Here is a 20,129-nt window from a genome sequence, read left to right as displayed (position 1 = left end):
CGGCAGGGCAAGCCCTGGCGAGTGCACAAACCACCGCCAGCCCCAGCCGCGGCCCCAGCCGCTGCCGGTACCCGCGCGGTGCTCGGTGCGGGCGCGGGCGCAGCGGCGCCCGGGGCGCGGGGGGCGCGGGCGGGGGCCCGGGGCGGGGCGGGTTCGGGGGGCGGGCGCGGGGCGGGCCCTCACGCAGGCGCGGTGGGAGCCCGGGGCGCCCCACGCGGGCGCTCCCAGAGCTTCGGCGGCGGCGCCCGGCTCGGCAGTGAGGGGGGCGCGGGCCGGGGCCGGGTGGGAGTCGGAGCCGGAGCCGCAGCCGCAGCCGCGGTAGCGCCGAGTCGCCGCGGAAGGAGGGCGGCAGCCGCCGCGACCTGCTCCGTTCAACCGAGCCCAGCCCAGCCGCACTCTCTCCGCTGCTCGCCCCGCCACCCGCCCCGCTGCCATGGGGTAGGGGGCGGCGGCGGAGGCGCGGGGGGACGCCGTCAGGCTGCAGCCGCCGGCGGAGCGTGGAGCGGTGCCCCGCGGTGCCGGGGCACACGAGGGGCGGCCGCGGCGGGGCTGGCAAGGAAGGCCGGACAGAGGGGACTGCCCCGGTGCAAGCGCGGCGGCGGCGGCAGGCGGAGAGATGATCGCGGAGTTGTTGAGTAGCGCTTTGGGGCTCGCCCTGTACCTCAACACCCTGGGCGCCGACTTCTGCTACGATGACAGGTAGGGCAAGGGCCGGGCGAGGGCAGCCCACCTGCCGGGAGCCGGGCGGCGGCTGCCTCCCTCAGGGTACCTGGGGCGGCGCCGTAGGGTCCCGGCGGCTCTTCGGCTCCGGGTGGCCGCGGTGGCGGCCGCCTTTCCCGAGGCTTTGACAGCTCCTGCGCGGGCTCCGTCCCCTCCGGCCCTTCCCAACGGGAAGGGACTGGCCGCTTTAACTTCGCGTGTCCTCGGCTGATCCCACATGCGCGGTGTCATTGGGGCGGCGGGATGCCGGTCGCTTCCCGTCCCCCCGTTCCGAGCCTCGCACGGGAAGTTGCCGTCCGTGGTCGGGCTCCTCCGGGCGGCCGCGGGCACCAGAGCCCCGCCAACACCGGGGGAGGGAAACGGCCGCCGATGGGCTGGGCCCGGCTCTCTACCTGCCCCTCTCCTGAACGGACCTGTCTTCGGAAGCTGCTGAACGGCGCTGTTAGCAGTCGGGGAAAATTACAATTTGTGCCCTTTTCCGGTGACTTATTCTCATCACAATTAAAGCAGATGCATAATTAAAATGTATTGGAGAGAACAGCACGCCTGGCTAAACTTCTTAACCGTCCTGGGGTGTTTCACGCTCGATTGGAATTAAACCATCCAAAAAGCGAGCACGAATTGACTTTGACAGCTTTTCACCACCCTCCCTCTTTTCCGTGGAGAGCCCGCTTCCCCCGGGGGCGGGCGGGCGGGCGGAGCTGGCCCAGGCCGCGCGGTCCGCGGCCGCGGCTGCCGGCCCTCCCTCGGCGCGGTGGCCGCTCTTCTGTCTGTGTCCGTGTGTGAGTGAGCGAGCGCGGAGTCCCTGCGCCGTGGCTCAGCTTCACGGTAGCTGCTAACTCTCCGAACGGCTGTCAGGCGGGCTTAGTGCCTTTGAAGCTTTTTGTGTGAGAGGAGGAAGGGGAGGAAACACTATGAGGTGGGATGAGGGATGCGCCTGAGCAGTAAAATGATGCTGGATGAGCGGAACTTCTCGGCGCCCCGATGGGATGGGGGAGGATGCCTTCGATTGGGCGTTTGTCTTAAGAAATAACCTGTCTGTCCTGAAGTCAGTTAGTTACTAAACTTGGCATTTTCTTCCCTTACACTGTATTACGTGCACCTGCCGTGTTTAAGGATCTGTCACCACTACCAGATTAAACCCCCCTTGTCTTCAGGGGTTGCTACGATTAAATCTATTACACTTGAAGTTAAATGCCAAGTGTTAGTCCCGGTTCAGGTCACCGTTCCCAGTGACAGCTGCAGAAGGTGACGATTCAGGCTTCAGTTCTTCAGGTCATTTACGTGCACTTGAAGCCTTGCAAAGCAAGTTTCTGTGAGCCTCCCAATTATCTGTAATGGTTTTTCTTAAAATGCCATTTTAGCATTTCAGAACTTCACTCTCAAACTGTAAAAGAAAAAATATGTTATTCTGAAATGCAAGGTCTGAGTTGGATCAACAGAAAGTAGTGAATATTTTGACACACTGACACTATTTTAAACTCACTTGTCATAGTTAAGAACTGCAGGAGTTGTGGAATAGTGACGTAACCCTGAGTAGCATGTGTTGCAGTATTTAGGCAAAACTGGGTTGTTTAAGGACATTGCTTATAAGACTGTCCTGCAGGCCAGTTCAGATTGGCTAAGTGTAGAAACCCATTTGAAGTGTTACCTGGTGTTATTGATGTGGACGTCAAGGTTACTCTTGATCTTGCCTGAGTGTGCTTTAATGCAGTTAGAAAATAGTGACATTTGAATGTCATCTCAGAAAGAGCAGAGAAGATAATCACATGCAGTCTATGCAGGTATTAATCCCAGACTACTTAAACGGTGTTCTAAGATACTGTCTTGTTTATGTGTTTACTTACTAATAAAATAAAGGGCTTGTCATCATTTTAGCTATGACTTAGGCATTCACTAGGCTGCTCTGAAAGCCAGTTAATGGCATTTCCTGTATGCAGGGTCATCTAATTAGGATGTTTTTCAACTACAGCTCTGGAAGGGGCAAGGCAGAAATGGCTACTGCATGCTAGAAATTGTTGAACTAGAAAGGGTTATCTAGTCAGAGGCAGGCTTTTGGACTCAAAGTATTCTTTTAACTGTAATCACAGAATCTCACTGCCCTGCAGGAGCTGGCTTGAAAGGTAACACTAGAAAAGGAGGTCGATACTGGAGCTGCAGGACACAGTCCTCCATGTGGGAGATGGATCACGGTACTAACTTTAAGTGAACCAAGATTATGCATTTAAGCTGTGAACCTGCAATGTTTTGTTTCAGGAGGGCAGCATATTGCCATAGCTTTTTCTGCTTCCTTTACCATTATATTGGAATTACATCAGACTGCTCTTTTTTTTTTTTTTTTAATATAGTGATCAAGCTTGCTACATAAAGGGTGTCTGTAATTGATTTCTGTTTTTTTTTTTTTATGTAGGTTGGGTAAGATTAAGTGGCATCGTAAAAACCTCTTATAGCAAAATCAATTTCCCCATGGTAAAACTTAATATTTTAGCAGCTGCACGGCACCAAACCAAAGACTGTATGGACAGTGATATAATGAACTTGCTTGTAGTCTGGGCTTTATGACTGTATATCAAAGGGTTCAATGTTTTATTTCCAGCCCTTCACCCAATTAAACTGAAATTGAATGAATTTAAAGCCTGAGGAAGTTGAGTAAGCAAATGTATACATTCTTAATTTTCATCATTAGTCTACTTAATTTGTTGTTTCTTTCAGGTTACACAGATATGTGGCATGTACATAATCAGTGCAAATGTGTGATCTTTTTGATCAATTGACTTACTGTTTACTCTAAATGAAAGTGACAGCCTCTAAACCTGAGAGCCAATGTATGGAAGAAACACTGTTTTGGTTTCCTGTGGACCTAGAAAACAGAAGCTTTTGTCACTGTCTTCCCTGCTACTGTAATTCTTACAAAGAACTGTGATACTTCCTAGCTACACATGTAGATTATCAGGGGAGAATTCTCCTTCCCAACTCAAAACCTCTTTGCTCATCTAGGAACAAATACTTTTTTTTTTCATTCTTTTAAACTTTTTTTTTTTTTTAAGCTGATGCAGCATGCAATAACCTAAAAGAAGAGATGAATGTGTGCAGAAGGGGGAGAAATACTTAGATGTTGGTCTAATGCCACAGTGAGCTGACGTTGTTTATTAATAAAGGTTTATTTATTGCTGGGCAAAATCATCTTCGAACTGATAACAAGAGGTAGAGATAAATGCAGTGTCCATTCTTGTGGATGCATTTAAGATCTTGCTCGTTGCACTGTGTTAAGTCCAGTGTCTTGCCAGATGAAGGACAAGTAATCTCTACACGTGCAGTTCTTGTTTCATGCTAATATCTACCAGGAAGGAAACCCATTGCTTCAATTAGGCTTAAACACCCATGTAATTATTTTTCCCTGCCATTTAAGCCCCTCTAAAAGTAGGCAACTGGACCTGTGGGTACCTTGCCTTGAAGTTGAAGTCCTTCATGTGACCTATGCTAAGTAAGACTGCTGTCGGTTTATAGGTAGGGTGTGGAAGATTTAGTGCTTTTCCTGTCTGGAATTGTGTTGCTACTGTGAACACATCAAAAGCAACTTATCCATTGAGGTGTTCCTTCTTACTCTCAAATGTCAGAACAAAGGCATATTTTAAGGATGTTAATAGTTGGAATCTTTAACCTCGAGTGATATGTTTTCTTTGTGTCACATTAACAAAATTATTGTCCTGGAAAATACATACAGATTTGTCTGTCTCCATGTAGGACTCTTTGGTGAGATTTGGTAGCACTGGCCAACTTTCTGTAGCTTGTGCTGCATTTTATTTAGCATGCCTCAATGGGGCGGTCCTGATGATGGTAGAAAATATCCAACAAGGTTTGTTTTGAAGTTGCAGGGCAATATTGCAAACTGCATTGAAGAAATCCTGATAAATGCTTTCACTTTCTAGTGTCAGACTTGCATCATTTAAAAATAGGCCGAGCCCGTACACATTTGACAGTACCTCTGTTGGATCTGCCACATGAAATTTAATCTAGCAAGTGACCCAAATACGTGCACTGGAAGAACAAGTATAAGTACACTGGGGAAAATTGCTTGCCATCTGTCTCTTTGTTGTGTGTTGATTATTAATTTACATCTGTGATTTTTACGGCCCTTTTTTGTCACCTGCTCTTGATTTTTCAACTCAAAGTGCATCTCTCTGTTAGCTTGAGTTGATCCAGTTTGCAGGTGGCTGCAGTCTTCTGAATCCCGGAGGTGAGACTGGTGGTGGGGAGAAGTGGGGGAATGGGGACTTGTATGCTGTCTCTGTAATGTTTTCCCTTTGTCCCTCCTGTTGTGCCTTACATATGCTAATTTTAAATTACTATAAAGATAATTTGTATATGAAATAGGGACTTAAATCTGGAGTAGATATGTAACTGAGTTTATGTAGTTTTCAGGTAGTGTACTTGAGTATCAAACAAGACAACCAGTAACTGATATCTTATGTGATGAACATGGCATGGTAATATGCTTTTAATACGATACCAATTCCATTTCTTAAATGCCGAACATAAGCTGAAAACATATTTGGCTTTTGACTTAAAAAGGATTTCTGCATAAAAATTTGTGTTGAATGAAACAATTTGATGAAATGTGAAATCATAGTTACATCAAAATAGTGTATTTTTTTTTCTAGTGGAGGTGGTCTAGTATAGAGGTTTTTGGAAGCAAAAAATAAGTTATGTCCCTATGGGCTTTATTTTAAGATTCTTGTTGCATATATACATTAAGTAAACCTTGTCACTTCTGGTAGCTCATTCAGAGAATAAATTCATCACTGTTAGCAGATGGAGAGTCTCCTTCAGCACTGAACGGGATGCGCCTCATCTGCAGGAAGTTCCTCTAGCACACAATGGAGTTACGAATTCAAATGATCCACTTTCTCCAGCATCTCCCATATGTATTCCAGCTGCACTTCTGAATCCTTTAAGTTTGCCAGAGTGAAAGTCGCTCAAAAGGCTCAGAAGTCTCTCATCTCAATTTGTTAACCATCTGATAGCTGTAAGAGTGCTGAATTAAGAGTTCCTTTGCCTCCCTCATCTGGAAATTTTTTTCCTGTGTTTTTGGCTGCAAGGATTTATTTTTAAATTGTTTTTCTGTTAAGTTGACTGAAGCAGACTCTGCCATTTGTTTATGGAATTTCTTTCTTTAGCTGAAATGTTTGATGCTGAAGCTGTAGATGCAAGCCTGCTGGCAACCTGTGGTGAAAGTTGCTCTAAACATACAGTTGAAGAAGCAGACTAAATCTGTAAGATGCTTATTCTTGCTGTTACTTATGGAAAAGCAATTCTGTTCTTTGAGCTGCTGTTTACAGTTCGATTTAAAAAAAAAAAAATTGTTTCTAAATATTTTATAGGCTTGACACAGTTTTTACTTTAACTGTATTTTTGAAAAAGAAGTTTTTAAACTGCCCGCTTCCTCAGTGTTTTGTTTTTGTTTTTTTAATCCTTAATTTTGATATGAAATGGTTGTTTGAAAGATGGAAGCATTTTATCTGGAGGCCAGAACACCAAGCTGATTTTTTTTTTCTATTTTTTTTCCCTCTGGCACTTTGGCCCTCAGGTTTTAAAATTAGTTTCGGAATTTCTTTTGATTGTGGAAGCCTATTGTTTGCCTTTGAAGTTTGGCAACCTTTGAACTCCCTGTGCTTTCCCTGCTTGGGGTGATTGATCTTATAAACTCTCCTTATCTTCCTTTAAAGTTGGAGCTTGTTTTGTGGATGGGTTATTTAAGTCAGGGTGGTAGTAAGATTTCGTTTCCCTTCTAGATCAGGTACTTAGGTCGTGTTCCCGCAGTCTCAGGATTCTCCTCTAGACTTGAGATATTTGTGTTACTGCTTGCATAGGCAGTCTCTCCCTAGTAAGAAGAAGAGAGTGTAAATACTGCAATTTCTTTCCCAGTTTTACCCTCTGCAGAACTTCACTTTATACCATTTTTCCCCAAAGGCCAGCCTCTTGCTGAATGAAACTTGAAGAGCCGGAGAAAATTGGTTTTTGGAATGGCACCTTAAATATCATTTAACATGTTGACTATTGCTCAATTTGCTACTTCAGGACAGCTGAAATACCTTGCAGACCTGTGTCTCAGAAGAGCTGTCTCCAAAGGGAGTGATATACAGTTTGTCTTTGGAGGATGCTTCAGCCTAGCACAGGGTTGCTGTTGTTCGTATATGACAGCTTTTTGTGAGACAAAGAAATATGCTGGATCGCTGGGGCAGTGACTAAAGATCAAATAATCTGTCAATCTGTTTTGCTTCAAGGACAAAGAAAGCCAGTAAATCAGACCATTTGCAGCTGATGAAACTTGGCCACCCAGGCTTTGTAACTGGGGGTGACTGGTCGATTCACTCGGACGCTCTGCCACCTCAGCCATTTGTGGCCTTGCTAAGCTTCAAGAGGGAGAAAAAGTAAGAGTGGCTTTTTAGAATACTAATCCTTGCGTTCCCTAGGACACTGTGAATTACTCTGTTAGCCTCCGTTGTCCTACTAGCTACATGAGATTTTTTTTCAAGAAGAGTGAGAGGTTTATATTGGAGGTAAATAATGCTCATTTACTGTCTTCATATCCTTTCTTTCCTTTGTTTTTTTAATTGCTGTTGTTTTACTATAAATATTATGCTTTCAGCATAAGCTGTTTTGTCTTTTATATCTTAATTCTTTTGATACTTTTTTCCCAGTGTTTTATTCAAATAGCCCATATTTGGACTTCAAAAATTGGTTAAATACCAGAGTAGCCTCTAAAAACACATGTAGGTGTATATACCATCTCCATAATAAACAGCATAGCATGTTTTGTTGTATGCCTAAAATTTGAGACCAAGTCTTTTTTGGCATTTGTCTTCCAGCAGAAAGTTGGACAGGCTTCTCATTAGTCTGCCACAAAGGCTTCTTAATTTATTTGTAGAGGTCACTGTTGACTGCCTTGGAGCATTTCCTTCTCTCTAGGAGTTAAGCACATTGGCCTCAGCAGAGCTCCTGGTCCCAGCTGGCCCAGGAAGCCAGAAACTGACAGGTAATTGAATGAGGATTTTCCACATGATGGTACAAACCATTACTGTTAGGCAACTGGACTGGTCTCTCATATCACCTGTTATTTACCATCTTGTCAGTAGAGCCCCCAAAACCCTCCCTGACCTGTTCAAGGGAGGATAGGGTTTTTTCCTGAATTTAGCATCCTGTTTCTGGGAGGCTTTTTTCCTGAATTTACCATTACTCTAGACTATTTTGCTAGTGAGGGGATTGTATTATTTTAACTCTTATGTGTTTTAGTCAGATAGTCCAGTATTAGTTCAGGGGAACAACACAGTAATCAGTACCACAACTATAGCTGTAAAGTCTCTGCTAGTGCCTGGATGCTATTTCCATGCATCTTGGTAATTTGCACATTTAAATCCTAAAAAAGGACTTGAACTCTTGAAACAGGATAACAATTTGGTGACCTAAATTGTCATGGGAACAAACCCACTCAGCAGCACCCGCAACTGTTCCTAGATCTCTGTCCTGTCTTCCCACCTCCTTGGCTTTTTACATGTACCAATTAGTAACTGGTTCTGGGCCCAGGAAACAGGCTCTAGAGTGCAACTTCCCCACCTTTGCTGCAGAACCACCTGCATCCTATGCTTAGGGCACCTTTCTGGTACCAAAGCAGTCTTTGAACTTTTTTGCAATGTGTCTATCTTTTATTTAGGTATGTGTCTGAGGTTCCAACTTAGAGATAGCATTTCATTTCTGTACGTAGTATTTCCAATTGCTTTGCTACCTGCTCTGAGTATGTGCAACTTCATTTATTAATTTCTTTTCTGAGAATTTTCTCTCCCTCTGATGGAAGGGAATGTAGGTCAGAGTTGGGTGGCTCTCTGATTCAGATACTTCAGGAGGCAGTGCCTGGTTGGTAAGTGCGTAGGCTAACGTTATTGTGCATTAGAAGTGCCTTTACAACATCTATCCTCCAACTTCTATGTGGGAATATTTCTTAGTTGATGCTGTTCAAAATAGCTCTTAGGTTTTTCTCTGTAACTATTGAAGCTGGTAATGGCTATTTACTTTGGGATTAAAAAACCCAGCACGTACAAGTTCCAGCGTATGAGTAAAGCACTGAGAAAAACTCTTCCACTGAAAATAGTCTCCTTAAGTTGATGTTTGCCGTGTTTTTAAGGTGATAGGATTACTTAGTTGAGAAAAAACCACTCTGTTATAAATATCTTTAAGAATTTATACTGGTACCAGGAAAATAAACCTGTCTGTACATAGGGGTCAGCAAAGCCCCTTACTGTGGAGTACCACAGTTAAATTCAAGCCCCCAAATCCATGATGATGGTCTGCACTATCATAATTTTAACTCAAATTATTCAGTCTGTGGCTGGTCTCTGTTTTGGACTAATGTGTCTTGCAGTGCTTCCTGTTGCCCACCTTCCAGCCCAGAGTGTTTTCCTGAGGTGTATTTTACTACACTCAGAGTTCAAGCTGCAGTAAGTGAGGATGTAGTTGTCAAATTGAAATTCTTTTTATATTCATGTCTATACATTTGACAGGCTTTTAGTAGTCACTTTGAAATGAAAGATACAGGTCACTGGATTTTAAAGTAATAGGTTAACATCTTGGAGGCAGCATGGGGAGAACTAGAACTCCTAATCCAGAATAGTTTTATTTTCTGCAAATGACTAATTTGTTTCAGGACTCTTGTATGAAGCCTTCAAGTGGGAATTCACTCCGAAAATCAGTCACTTCTGGGACTTTGGTGTCTTCAAATCTTTCATATGTGTGATTTGATTTCATAATTTTCAGAGTGTGTTTCAGGAGGATCTGGCTGCCCAGTGTGCAAAGCAGGACAGTTAAGTGGTGCACTTAAAAATCTACTTTTTGAAGCATGTGATGCCTTTTTCTTTATAAGCTGTTTAATACAGTGTTATTTCTCTTCTGCACACTATTGGTGCTTTTAGCTTTTATGTAATGTTGTGGCACTATGTTAACATGTTTTCATTTTACACCCAGACAGTGTTCCTGGATCAGAATTGGTTATATTTGTTTGGCTCCTTTAAGGAGGTTTGTACTGGGCTAGTTTGAGTAGGAGATAAAGAAATTAGGGTTAGGAAATCCAGATGAAGCATCTGCACTCACCTCTGGCCATTAGAGTAGCTTTCCTAACCCCAGAAAATACTGGGGATTTTTCTTACTGAAATGGAAGGAGCCCATGCTACCTTGAGTGTGACTCTGAGCGGAAGAATCCACTTGTAACTCTTGTTCTGTAGGTTATTCATAGGTATTTTAAAAATAGATATATTTATGCTTGTCATATCCTCTAATTTCCAACAGTTATGTGAAGATAGAGGTGCTGTAATGCCTTCTTTTGTACTTGATACCATATGTATTTTCTTTATCTGCTTAGTGTGGCTACAGTGTTGGTTGTTGTAATTATTTTAATAAGAAGATAAAAAAATTAGGCTCAGAATTGCGGCACAGGCTCAGAAGTGAGGCAGGATCTTAAGAAGCCTTATTTTGTGTGCTGTACCTCAGCACTCTAGATACCAGTAAAAATAAGAAAATATTAATGTCTTGGATTAAACCTCTGTGTATTTATCTGGCTGTCCTTGTTGGTGCCAGAATATCATCAGCGAATCATCTTGGGCAACTCTGAAATACTTTGTGAAGCTTCATTTGGAAATTGCGTTTGTGAGTCTCTAGCAAGGTCACGCTCATTCTGCCATCCTTTCTTTGACCTTGCATGCCTCCTCTCAACTCCCATTCCAAAAAAGCCCACTATACAGTTCATGAGAAGATACCTCTAGGTATGGTGTGTGTCTATTTGTGTATTTCCTTGCTGCAAAACCTTGAATTATAACAAGAGTTTCCTTGTAATAAATTCTATGAACCTTCAGTGTATGTGCTTCATTTTCTTCAAACAATTTCAGTTGTGCTTGAGGAAACTTTTAAAGGTGAGGGGGTTTTTTTTGTATGTGTGTTTTTTGTTGTTTTTTTTGTTGGTTTTTTCAAGGAGAAAAGGAGGATTGGTCTTGCAAAATTAACATTAGTTGCAGAAGAAAGATTTCCTTTTAAATTAATTAATTGTAATTAAACTTCTGATCTTTTATGTTTTTATAATTAAAGCAGAAGAAAGTTTGGGCTGTTTCAAAGTACTTTGATCTGAGTTAGGGTTCCAGTGCCAAAAAAATAATTTAAATGCTTGTATGGCTATATAAATAAAGCTTGCTGAAAGAAGAAGTACTGAGAGAACGATGAAAAAAATTGATCAAATCAAATAGCATTTTTATGTGTAGCAGCTTTCATTTTGTAGTACTAACAGTTCTTTATGGCTTCTTTGTAACACTAGTATGCTTGGATAAATTTTGTATTTGTGTCAGAAGACATAGCTGTATGTTCTATTCCATTTCACAATACATTACCCATCTCTTTTATGTAAATCACTTGGCTTGTTAAAAATGTTAGTAATTCTCTTTAAAAAATTTCATGCTTCTAGAGAGTTCTCGATGCACTTTTTTTAGAAGTTGAAAGAATTAAGCATGAGGAAAGGCCATAAAGAAAAGGGTTCCTCACATGTTTGGCCTCATGCTAGAAGAGCAAAACCAAGCTGGATCAGCCCAGAGTAACGTCTAGGCTGCTGTTTGCTGACAGATACATTTATGCTCTTCCTGGACTTTGAAATGACTGCTGACAGCAGCTCTGCGCCAGCACTGCCTCACTCCACCTAGTGTTATGGAGGTGCTTGTGGTGATGTGACTTATGGGGTGTTGATAGCTGGCAGGTGGGGCCTTCTTCAGCCGAGCAGACCTGGAGCTGTGTGTCTGGATATGCCCTGAGCTGCTGTGCCAGTCATTACATCTCTTAGTGCTTATGCTTCCACTTGCCCTGTTTCTGTTCATAATGTGATTGCAAGCTCCTGGCAGCTGAAATGGCATCTGTAGTAGGTCTTTTGAGTTGGTTAGTCCAGCATGGCTTGAGCTTTGGTAAGGGCATCTAACTGTAAGCAACTGGATAATCTAAAATAATGGCTTGGACTTAAAGAAGGGAAGTTTAATGCAAGCTGCTTTATGTACTTTCACATTTCCATAGAATTGCTAGATGTCTAGATGCTGTTTAGCCAGAACAGGTCGGCCATGGTCTCTTTTGTGTGTGATCTGCTGTAGAATTGTACTTGTTTTTAGGATCAAAAGATCATCTAGTCCAATGACCCTGCCAGAGCAAGGCCACCTAGACTAGGTCACACAGAAACTCGTCCAGATGGGTTTTGAATGTCTCCAGAGAAGGAAACTCCACAACCCCTCTGGGCAACCTGTTCCAGTGCTCCTTCACAGTGAAGAAGTTTTTGCTTATGTTTCTTTGGAACCTCTTATGTTCTAGCTTGTACCTGTTGTCCATTGTGCTGTCATTGGATATCACTGAGAAGAGCCTGGCTCCATCCTCCTGGCGTACACCCGTTATGTATTTGTAAACATTAATGAAGTCACCCCTCAGTCTCCTCCAAGCTGAAAAGCCCCAGCTCCCTCAGCCTTTCATCATAAGGGAGATGCTCCACTTCCTTCATCATCTTTGTAGCCCTGCACTGAACTCTCTCCAGCAGCTCCCTGCCCTTCTTGAACTGAGAGGCCCAGAACTGGACACAATATTCCAGATGGGGGTCTCATGAGGCCAGAGTAGAGGGGGAGAGGAACCTCTCTCGACCTACTGCCCACTCCCCTTCTAATATACCCCAGAATGCTATTGGCCTTCTTGGTGTCGAGGTCATATTGCTGGGTCATGGTGATCCTGCTGGACATCAAGATCTCCAGGTCCTTTTTTCCTACACTACTCTCTAACAGTTCAGTCCCCAACCTGAACTGGCACATGGGGTTATTCTTTCCCAGATGCAAGACTCTACACTTGCCCTTGTTGAATTTCATTAGATTTCCCCACCCAACTCTCCAGCCTGTCCAGATCTCGTTGAATGGCAGCACAGTCTTCTGGTGTGTCAGCCACTCCTCTCCAGTTTAGTATCATCAGCAAACTTGCTGACAGTGCCCTCTGTTCCCTCATCAAGATCATTAATGAATATATTGAACAGTACTGGTCCCAGCACTGATCCCTGAGGGACTCCACTAGATACAGGCCTCCAACTAGACCCTGCCCCATTGATCACAACCCTCTGCCTTCTTTCCTTCAACCATTTAACAATCTACCTCACTACCTCATCATCCAGCTCATGCTTTCTCAGTTTTGCTGTGAGGATGCTGTGGGAGACAGTGTCAGATACTTTACTGAAATCAAGATAAATCCCATCCACTGCACTACCACCATTTATCTACCTGATTACATCTTCATAAAAGACTATCACGTTGGTCAACCATTACTTCCTTTTGGTAAAACCATGTTTACTGCCCCTAATGACCCTCTTACCCTGGAGACAGTACCCAGGAGAAGTTGTTCCATCACCTTCCCAGGGCTGGAGGTGTGGCTGAATGGTCTGTAGTTATGGAGCTCCTTGTTCTTGCCCTTTTTGAAAACTGGAGTGACATTTGCTTTCCTCCACTCTTCAGGCATCTCTCCTGTTCTCCATGACTTACTGAAGATGAGGGAGAGTGGTTTAGCAATGACTTCTGCCAGCTCCCTCAGCACCCACGGGTGCATCCCACCTGGGCCCATAGATATGTACGTCCAGATTGCTCAACTGATCCTTAACCCAGTCCTCATCAACCAAACAAAACTGCTTGTACTTGGAGCTTCATGCCTGGCCGATACAGGGTTAAAAGCAGAAGGAAGGATTGAATATCCAGGGAGCAGGAAGCTAGTTGGTCCTCTGGAATTTAGAGCTTGCTTTTAGCACTTGACAAAGAAAATAATGTAAGGATATTAATAAAAAAGTTGATGTTTCTAAGCAAACAAATAAACTTGATCTGCTGAGATAGAGTAAACCTGTGAGATGTTTTGCAGGAAACTCTTCTCCTGTAGAGGACAGTCAGCTCTTCCTTCTTTTTCCTTTTTTTCCCTAAATAATCCAGTTTCAATCACTATGTGCAATCCTTTCCAAAAACAATTGAAGGCTTTCTTGTTTAGGGGCTGGGAGAGTGTCTGGTGAGGTGAAGAAAAGATCCCATCTGGTGAGGTGAAGGAAGGATCAGAGTAAGAAGAAAGGACTTAAGGAATACAGGCTTTCACCTCTTTGTGTGCTGCATGCCTAATCTGCTATATTGTAATTCTAACGAGTAATACGTGGTATTTTACTCTCTTGAAAAATGATAAAACTACTGACTGCATAGGAATACCTGTAGCGTTTTGTCCATCTGACACTGGCATATGCTCAATCTGCTGTAATTCTGAGCCTTGGCTTGGTGTGTGTAGTTTTGCGGGAAAAGGTTTGACGCCCTTTACACAGCTGCAGATCTCGATGATCCTTGGGAATGGTGTTGGAGAAGAAGTTTTGCCTAAGCAGGAAAATTGGATAGTACAGGTCTGCAGGTACCATGGTGATGAATATGATCTACATATCTTGAAAGGCTCTGATGCAGTAGCTTGAAGCAAGGTACCACCCTGTTGTGCAGAGTTTCCAGAAAGCACATGCTGTGTGTGATATTTAAATCTACCAACTTGGCTCTGTGCTTGCCTGGTTCTAAACATCTTGCAGAGTGAAATTTGTAGATTTTGTTGAGGCTTCCTGTATTGGAGCTTATTATAGGCAAGGAGTTTCAGTTTATGTTCATGCTATGCTAATTGTTAATGATGTGAAAAAGTATATGAGTGTATTTTACAGTGAAAAGATTTAAAACTCATTTTTTTACTGCTGAATTGTAATGTTATGGTACTATTTTCTGGATAAATAAAATGAAAATAAAGCATGAAAATAAAGAAGTAAAACATACGGAAATGTAAGTACAGAAAAGATGACAGGATTCCAGACCATAGAGTATTTTATTAAATGCCTATGCCTCATTTTTTTTCTTTAAATATTTAAGGAAAAATCTAAATAACATGGATGAGAATTTTCAGTAATGAGTGGGATTAAAATCAGTTTAATGAAATTTTATTTCTTTCTGGTTTAGGGTAATTGGAGGAATTTCAACTTAAAAGTATAAATTATCCTGGAATTTAGTGTGGGCAAGGGTTTAGAGACATCTGTTCATTGTGTGGCACAGCAGGAGTGAAGGCTGAATGTGTTTATGTGAAGAAGGGCACTGAGAGCACTTTATCTTGAAAGAGATAGGCAAAATAAGAAATCATGGAGAAACATCTGTGTGTAGAATATGAAAATACACAATGTTATACTTTATATGCTGCTATACGTGGCTGAAAAGACACTAGTGAGTGGAGAGTATTTGTTTTCCATCCTCACTTTTGGTCGACTGAAATCCTACATAAAATGTGTGAGGTAATAGAGCACAATTCCGTTAAGGAAAAACGGATACTGTGATAATTCTTAGAAAGAACCTGAAATCATACCAGTTAGTCCTTCGCCAAGAGTAAATGACCACACTTGTAGGATAAGCTGCTCAGGGAAGTCTGCTTATCATGTTTTATTTTATATTGCAAAATGCAAAAGAATCCTGTTCATAACAGGTTGGTTGCATTTAATATGCACATTTAGCTGTACAAGTAATAACAGACATAATTTTTCATCTTATCTATAGTTGTGATGCTGTTTTATGTCTGCATAGGCAACACAGGTCACGGAGGGAGTAAAAGGATGGACCCTGCAATCAGCGAATCTTCCAACAGAGTGATTAAATTGGTGTCAAATTATGCCCTTGGGATTTCTAGACTCATAAATACAGTCAGCATTATGGTAATCAAAAAAATTGAGGGTTTTCTTTTTGTATTCAGAGAGTCTTTATTTCTTTAGTAGTCGTTCTGAATTTCAGCAGGAGCTCTTGTACAGCAGGCGCTTCTGTAGTTTTACTTTCGGCAGCAAAGGACCCTTGTTGACACTGCAATTTTTGGGTTTCCTGTTTTGGCTTTTTTTTTTTTTCTGCTGAAGGTTAGAAGTTAGGTACTTGGATCACCTTACACTGTCCATGCTAAATAAAACTAAATGAGGAAGCAAGCATAGAGATTATATTTCAGCTATTGCTTCAGGAACTGACTAAACCTTGGTTTAATTGAATTCAATTTAGATTGGTTGAATATTGCTGGTGGTGTAATTAAAGAAAGAAAACTGCAAATTACTAATCTATTTGTCTGCATGTCTATTATACCTGCCTGATTTTTTTTTTTTGAAGTACAAATGAACAAGTGAACCTGCCAGCTGAACAAGTTCAGTGTTTGTGTGTAGATGATTATACTTTAACTATTTCATGCTTATTGAAATGGAAAAAATGAGCAGATTGGTGAGGATGAATAGCCTGCTTAGTAATATCCAAAAAGGAGAAAAAATAGAAGCTAATAGTCTGCTTTAGTAATGATCTGCTTATTATGTCCTAACTCAGTTAAGGTCATGATAAAAGCAAATAATTTTGTAGTTCCTACATGCCAGTAAGAGATAAAATGGTAGTATATGCCTTGGCTAAGACTTCAGTTTTACAAACGCTTGGATGTGTATTCAGCTTTTCAGATGTAAATAGTCCCCTTTAGATGAAATCTGAGTCCAACTGGATTCAATGATAAAACCTGTGGCAATTGAAATAAGGCTAGTATTTCATGAATGAGTTCAGTGAGACTACTTGTATACATAAAGTTAAACACATGGTTGAGTGTTTGCAGGATGGAGGGCCTGCAAGGATACGAGACTGCCCTTGCGAGGCAGTTTGAAGTCTGTCCTCTCTTGCTGTTGCATAATGGAGAGCCACAGTGAGGAAGTAGGTGAACCTTTTGAGCATAAACAAACACAGAGTATATAAAACATTGTAAATAACTACAATTCATAAAACACTTGTTTGGTCCTAAATAATGAAGCAATGAAAATGTTTATGGGCTGTGCTTGTTCTTATATTTTTATTTTATATTTTTTGGCATATGTGCATGTAAGGAGTTAATATCATTATTATGTTTCATTATTCAGGAGAACCTAGTAGCAGGAGAACTCTTTCAAAGGGAGCGGTAAAATAGCAGCTACGGGCCTGCCCCTTCCTCTACCTCTCCCCAGTCTACTACTCAACTCTTAACTATTCCATGACTCCTATGATTATTTCAACTGTTCTAATCATCATGTATATTAACTACTGAATTTCTTATCACACTTGGTAAAGAGACACTGTGGGTATTACCGTAACTGTGACAATTCTCACCATCTGAGGCTCTCCCCTCCAGATGTTTCACGAGTTTGCAAATTTGATTAGGAACTGCATGTGCAGCAAAACAACTGTTGCATACAGTAACAGATCTCTGTCTTTGTGCAGAACATCTTTGTAGAGCCTAGTTTCACATTTCTTGATGATAAATGTTTGAGTGACTGCCCCCTTAAACTTGTGAGATTTAGATAAGTGCAATTTTCCAGGTTTTTGAGAGAGTCCTCATTTACATTTCATAACACACACACAACCAACCAATTAGCATGAAGTCTTATAGCAGCCTGTCAGTCCTTTGTGCCTGTGGAAACAGTTACACAATAGTGCATGTGCAAATAATGTTATCATGTGCCCTTTGTGTGTGCTCACCTGGAGCATACTAAAAAGCTGCAGCCTAATTCTCATTTAATCTCAACCTGCTCTATTGTATTAGGAACTTGGGTAGAGAGAGAAATAGAGAAGTCTTAAGAAAATAATATAATAAGTACTATTCATTCTTTGAAATGACTTCATTTTGGCATGCTCTTGAGGCTATTTTTCCTCTGTTCATGACTTTAAAGTGCCAGTGATGGGAGGAACATGAGCCTCCTAGTGAGGTTAGATTCAGGCTGCAAACTTTTCTTTGCTCTCTGTCCTTACAGGTGGGTGCAGAATCTTGTCTCTTCTCCAAGTTGGCGACTAATACTGCATATGTGTTTGGAGAATGGAGAACGCCAACTGCATTTTACTGCTGATTGTGCAGCCCAGTTGTTACTGGGAGATAAATGGTGAAGTTGTGGTGTAGCAGCCAAGTAGGAAGAAAGTGAAAAAGCAAGGCATTAGGTGGTTCTGCAGTGGTACAAAGTTCTTCAGCTGTTGTGTGCAGAGATGTCTGGGGCAAATACTTCCTCACTTCTCTCTCAGCGTTTGTCGTTTTTAAGGTTTAATAGTTTTCTGTTTCGGTCTGATAAGGTGCTTATGCAGTTACATTCATTTCAGCTACATTATCCCACTGGGTAGGTAGTGGTACCTTAAAGTGCTTTCAGGAGTACTTGAGAAGAGATTTTCTGCCCCAAAGAGCTTCAGACTGAAAGGTATGAGAAGAGCAATGCGTACAAAAGAGGCAGCGTATGTGTAGTGTTTCTGTGTGTTAGAGGCTGTGTTGTGTTTTCAGGTACAAGAGCCATCTAAGCATTATGGTGGCAATGGAGGAAAGTTTGCAGAGATGCGAAGGCAAAATGGAAATCACGAGAGAGGTAACATGAGAAATAGCCTTTGGTGGCTTTTAGGTTCATGGAATGCAGAAGATCCAAACTGGGTACAGAAACTGGGAGAAAAATTACTCTCGTAGTGTGAATGCTGGTACTGAGTTTGCTGAAGGAAACAGCCCAAGGCTCAAGGGTTTCTTTTGTAGTGAGCCAGTCTAGGTGAAATTGCTTAAGCCAAAGATGCTTACCTAGCTGAAACCAATGTGAGATCAGTCACACCATCAGTGCAGCCAACAAATCTGAAAGGTGTAAGGGCTGTTAGTGGGAATGGGGATAAACAATTGGTACCAATAATCTTGTGAGAGGGTATCAGGGAAGGCCGGCTGGAGAGGTCTCTGAATTTGACTGCTGCCTTTCATGAGTTTTCAGCTTGCTCTTCTAACCTGTTCTCTCCATCTTCTTGGATGGTTTTCTCCTCTCATGTTTCCTACAATGGAAAGCTAATAAAGCATATACAGAAAACAGACACTGGAACCAAAGTAGGAAAAATGAGGAATGGCTTAGTTAATAAAGTTAGGCCCATTCAAGGAGAAAGACACAATGCAGACTAAAAAAGAGATAAATTGTTTGGGAAGGGAAAACGGATAAAACAATGTGGCTGAAGGCAGAGGCTTAGCTGTTGCTGTGCAAAAACTAGGTTGCTGCCGAAGCTAAAGTTTCATGGCTGCCTTGTTTGGCTATTTCTCACACAATGTCCTAGTTTGGGACAGAAGGCGACAATGTGAAACACTGCTGCTTTGAGCTGTTCCTTGCCAAGGCTGCTGTGTGGCTAATGAAGTGCTAGATTTTAACCTAGTCTTGGCAATAGCAGTTTGGATGGGAGGCTAAACTGAACTATCAGCAGAGACAATACTATTTTTAGGGCTATGTATATGAAGAAATAGTTGATGATATAAAGCTAAAGAAACTCTTGGGAAAGTGGCACTGTGCCTTGTGCTTTGACTACTTTACTCTGAAGAAGTTTTCAAATCCCTGTCAACATGAGAACTGACTGTAAGTTTCAAACATAGCATTGCACAGCATGTGGCATTCATTTATTACCTCATTATTAGGTTAAATATTATGAATTAAACGTATAGTCTTTTCGCTGTGTTTGCTTAGGTTATTGTCATACAAGACAAACATACGTCTTTAATTCCAGGTACATAGGCTTTTGTCTTTCTTTCTGGACTTCATCTTCTTTCCTACTATGTCTTACTTTAAAGGACAGAGGAAAACTTAGTTTTTACATTAAAGAAGAAATAATTTGTAAAGACACATTAACATTCCCAGGCCTCCAAGACTTGTGGTCTGAAGCTGGAAATATAGCCACAATTAATGTATTTCTGAGACCAGCTCAATGTGGAGTTTTACCAAAATGTTTGATGGATGTTCCCAGTGTTGAATGAACCTTTAAAAGATTTCCTGTATTTCCCTACATATTACCTGACTTTTGATGCTGGCACAAGATTTGCAGAAATGCATTGTATAATTAGTCTAGATTTCACAATTTACTTTGATTAGCTATCTTAAGTCCACATGGCAATAATACTCTATTTTCAAGGGGAATTTAATTGGAGTTTTGGAGATTATACAAATATGAGGGACAACTGCAATCTTTGTCCAACATAATAAGAGGACTAAAACCAGGAAACCATCCAGGGTAAGGCCTGACATATGAGTAGCACAAACTCTTGAATTCCTCTGAGGTTTAAATATACTCACAGAGTCTGAGCTGAAACATGTATTCTTGCCTTAACATTAATCTGAGTTCCTTGGATTTAGATATGTCTTGGTTTGGCCCTGCTAGCAAAGAAGCATCATGACAGTCTATCACTCATTGTCCCCCATTCACCTTGTTAGGGTGGCAGAATGCTCCAGCACACCACCTTCTCGCTTTCCCCACTGACCTTGGAGTCCACATGGTTGCTTTTTTTTCTCACTCTTCCCACTC

General features: G+C 42.0%; 1 protein-coding gene across 1 annotated transcript in view; it reads left to right on the top strand.

The window, feature by feature from the left end:
• Positions 1-271: 271 nt before the first annotated feature.
• Positions 272-20,129, top strand: part of TMTC2 (transmembrane O-mannosyltransferase targeting cadherins 2) — a 252,721-nt gene continuing 232,863 nt past the window's right edge. Inside the window, exon 1 of the mRNA XM_062016002.1 lies at positions 272-699. Within this exon, the coding sequence (XP_061871986.1) occupies positions 617-699 (83 nt within the window). The 5' untranslated portion in view covers positions 272-616. The remainder of the gene's footprint in view (positions 700-20,129) is intronic.

This window comes from Colius striatus, chromosome 1, assembly GCF_028858725.1.
Source record: "Colius striatus isolate bColStr4 chromosome 1, bColStr4.1.hap1, whole genome shotgun sequence".
In the NCBI taxonomy this organism is placed as follows: Eukaryota; Metazoa; Chordata; class Aves; order Coliiformes; family Coliidae; genus Colius; species Colius striatus.
Note: the sequence above shows the minus strand (reverse complement) of the source record. Positions and strands in the feature narration are given on the sequence as shown.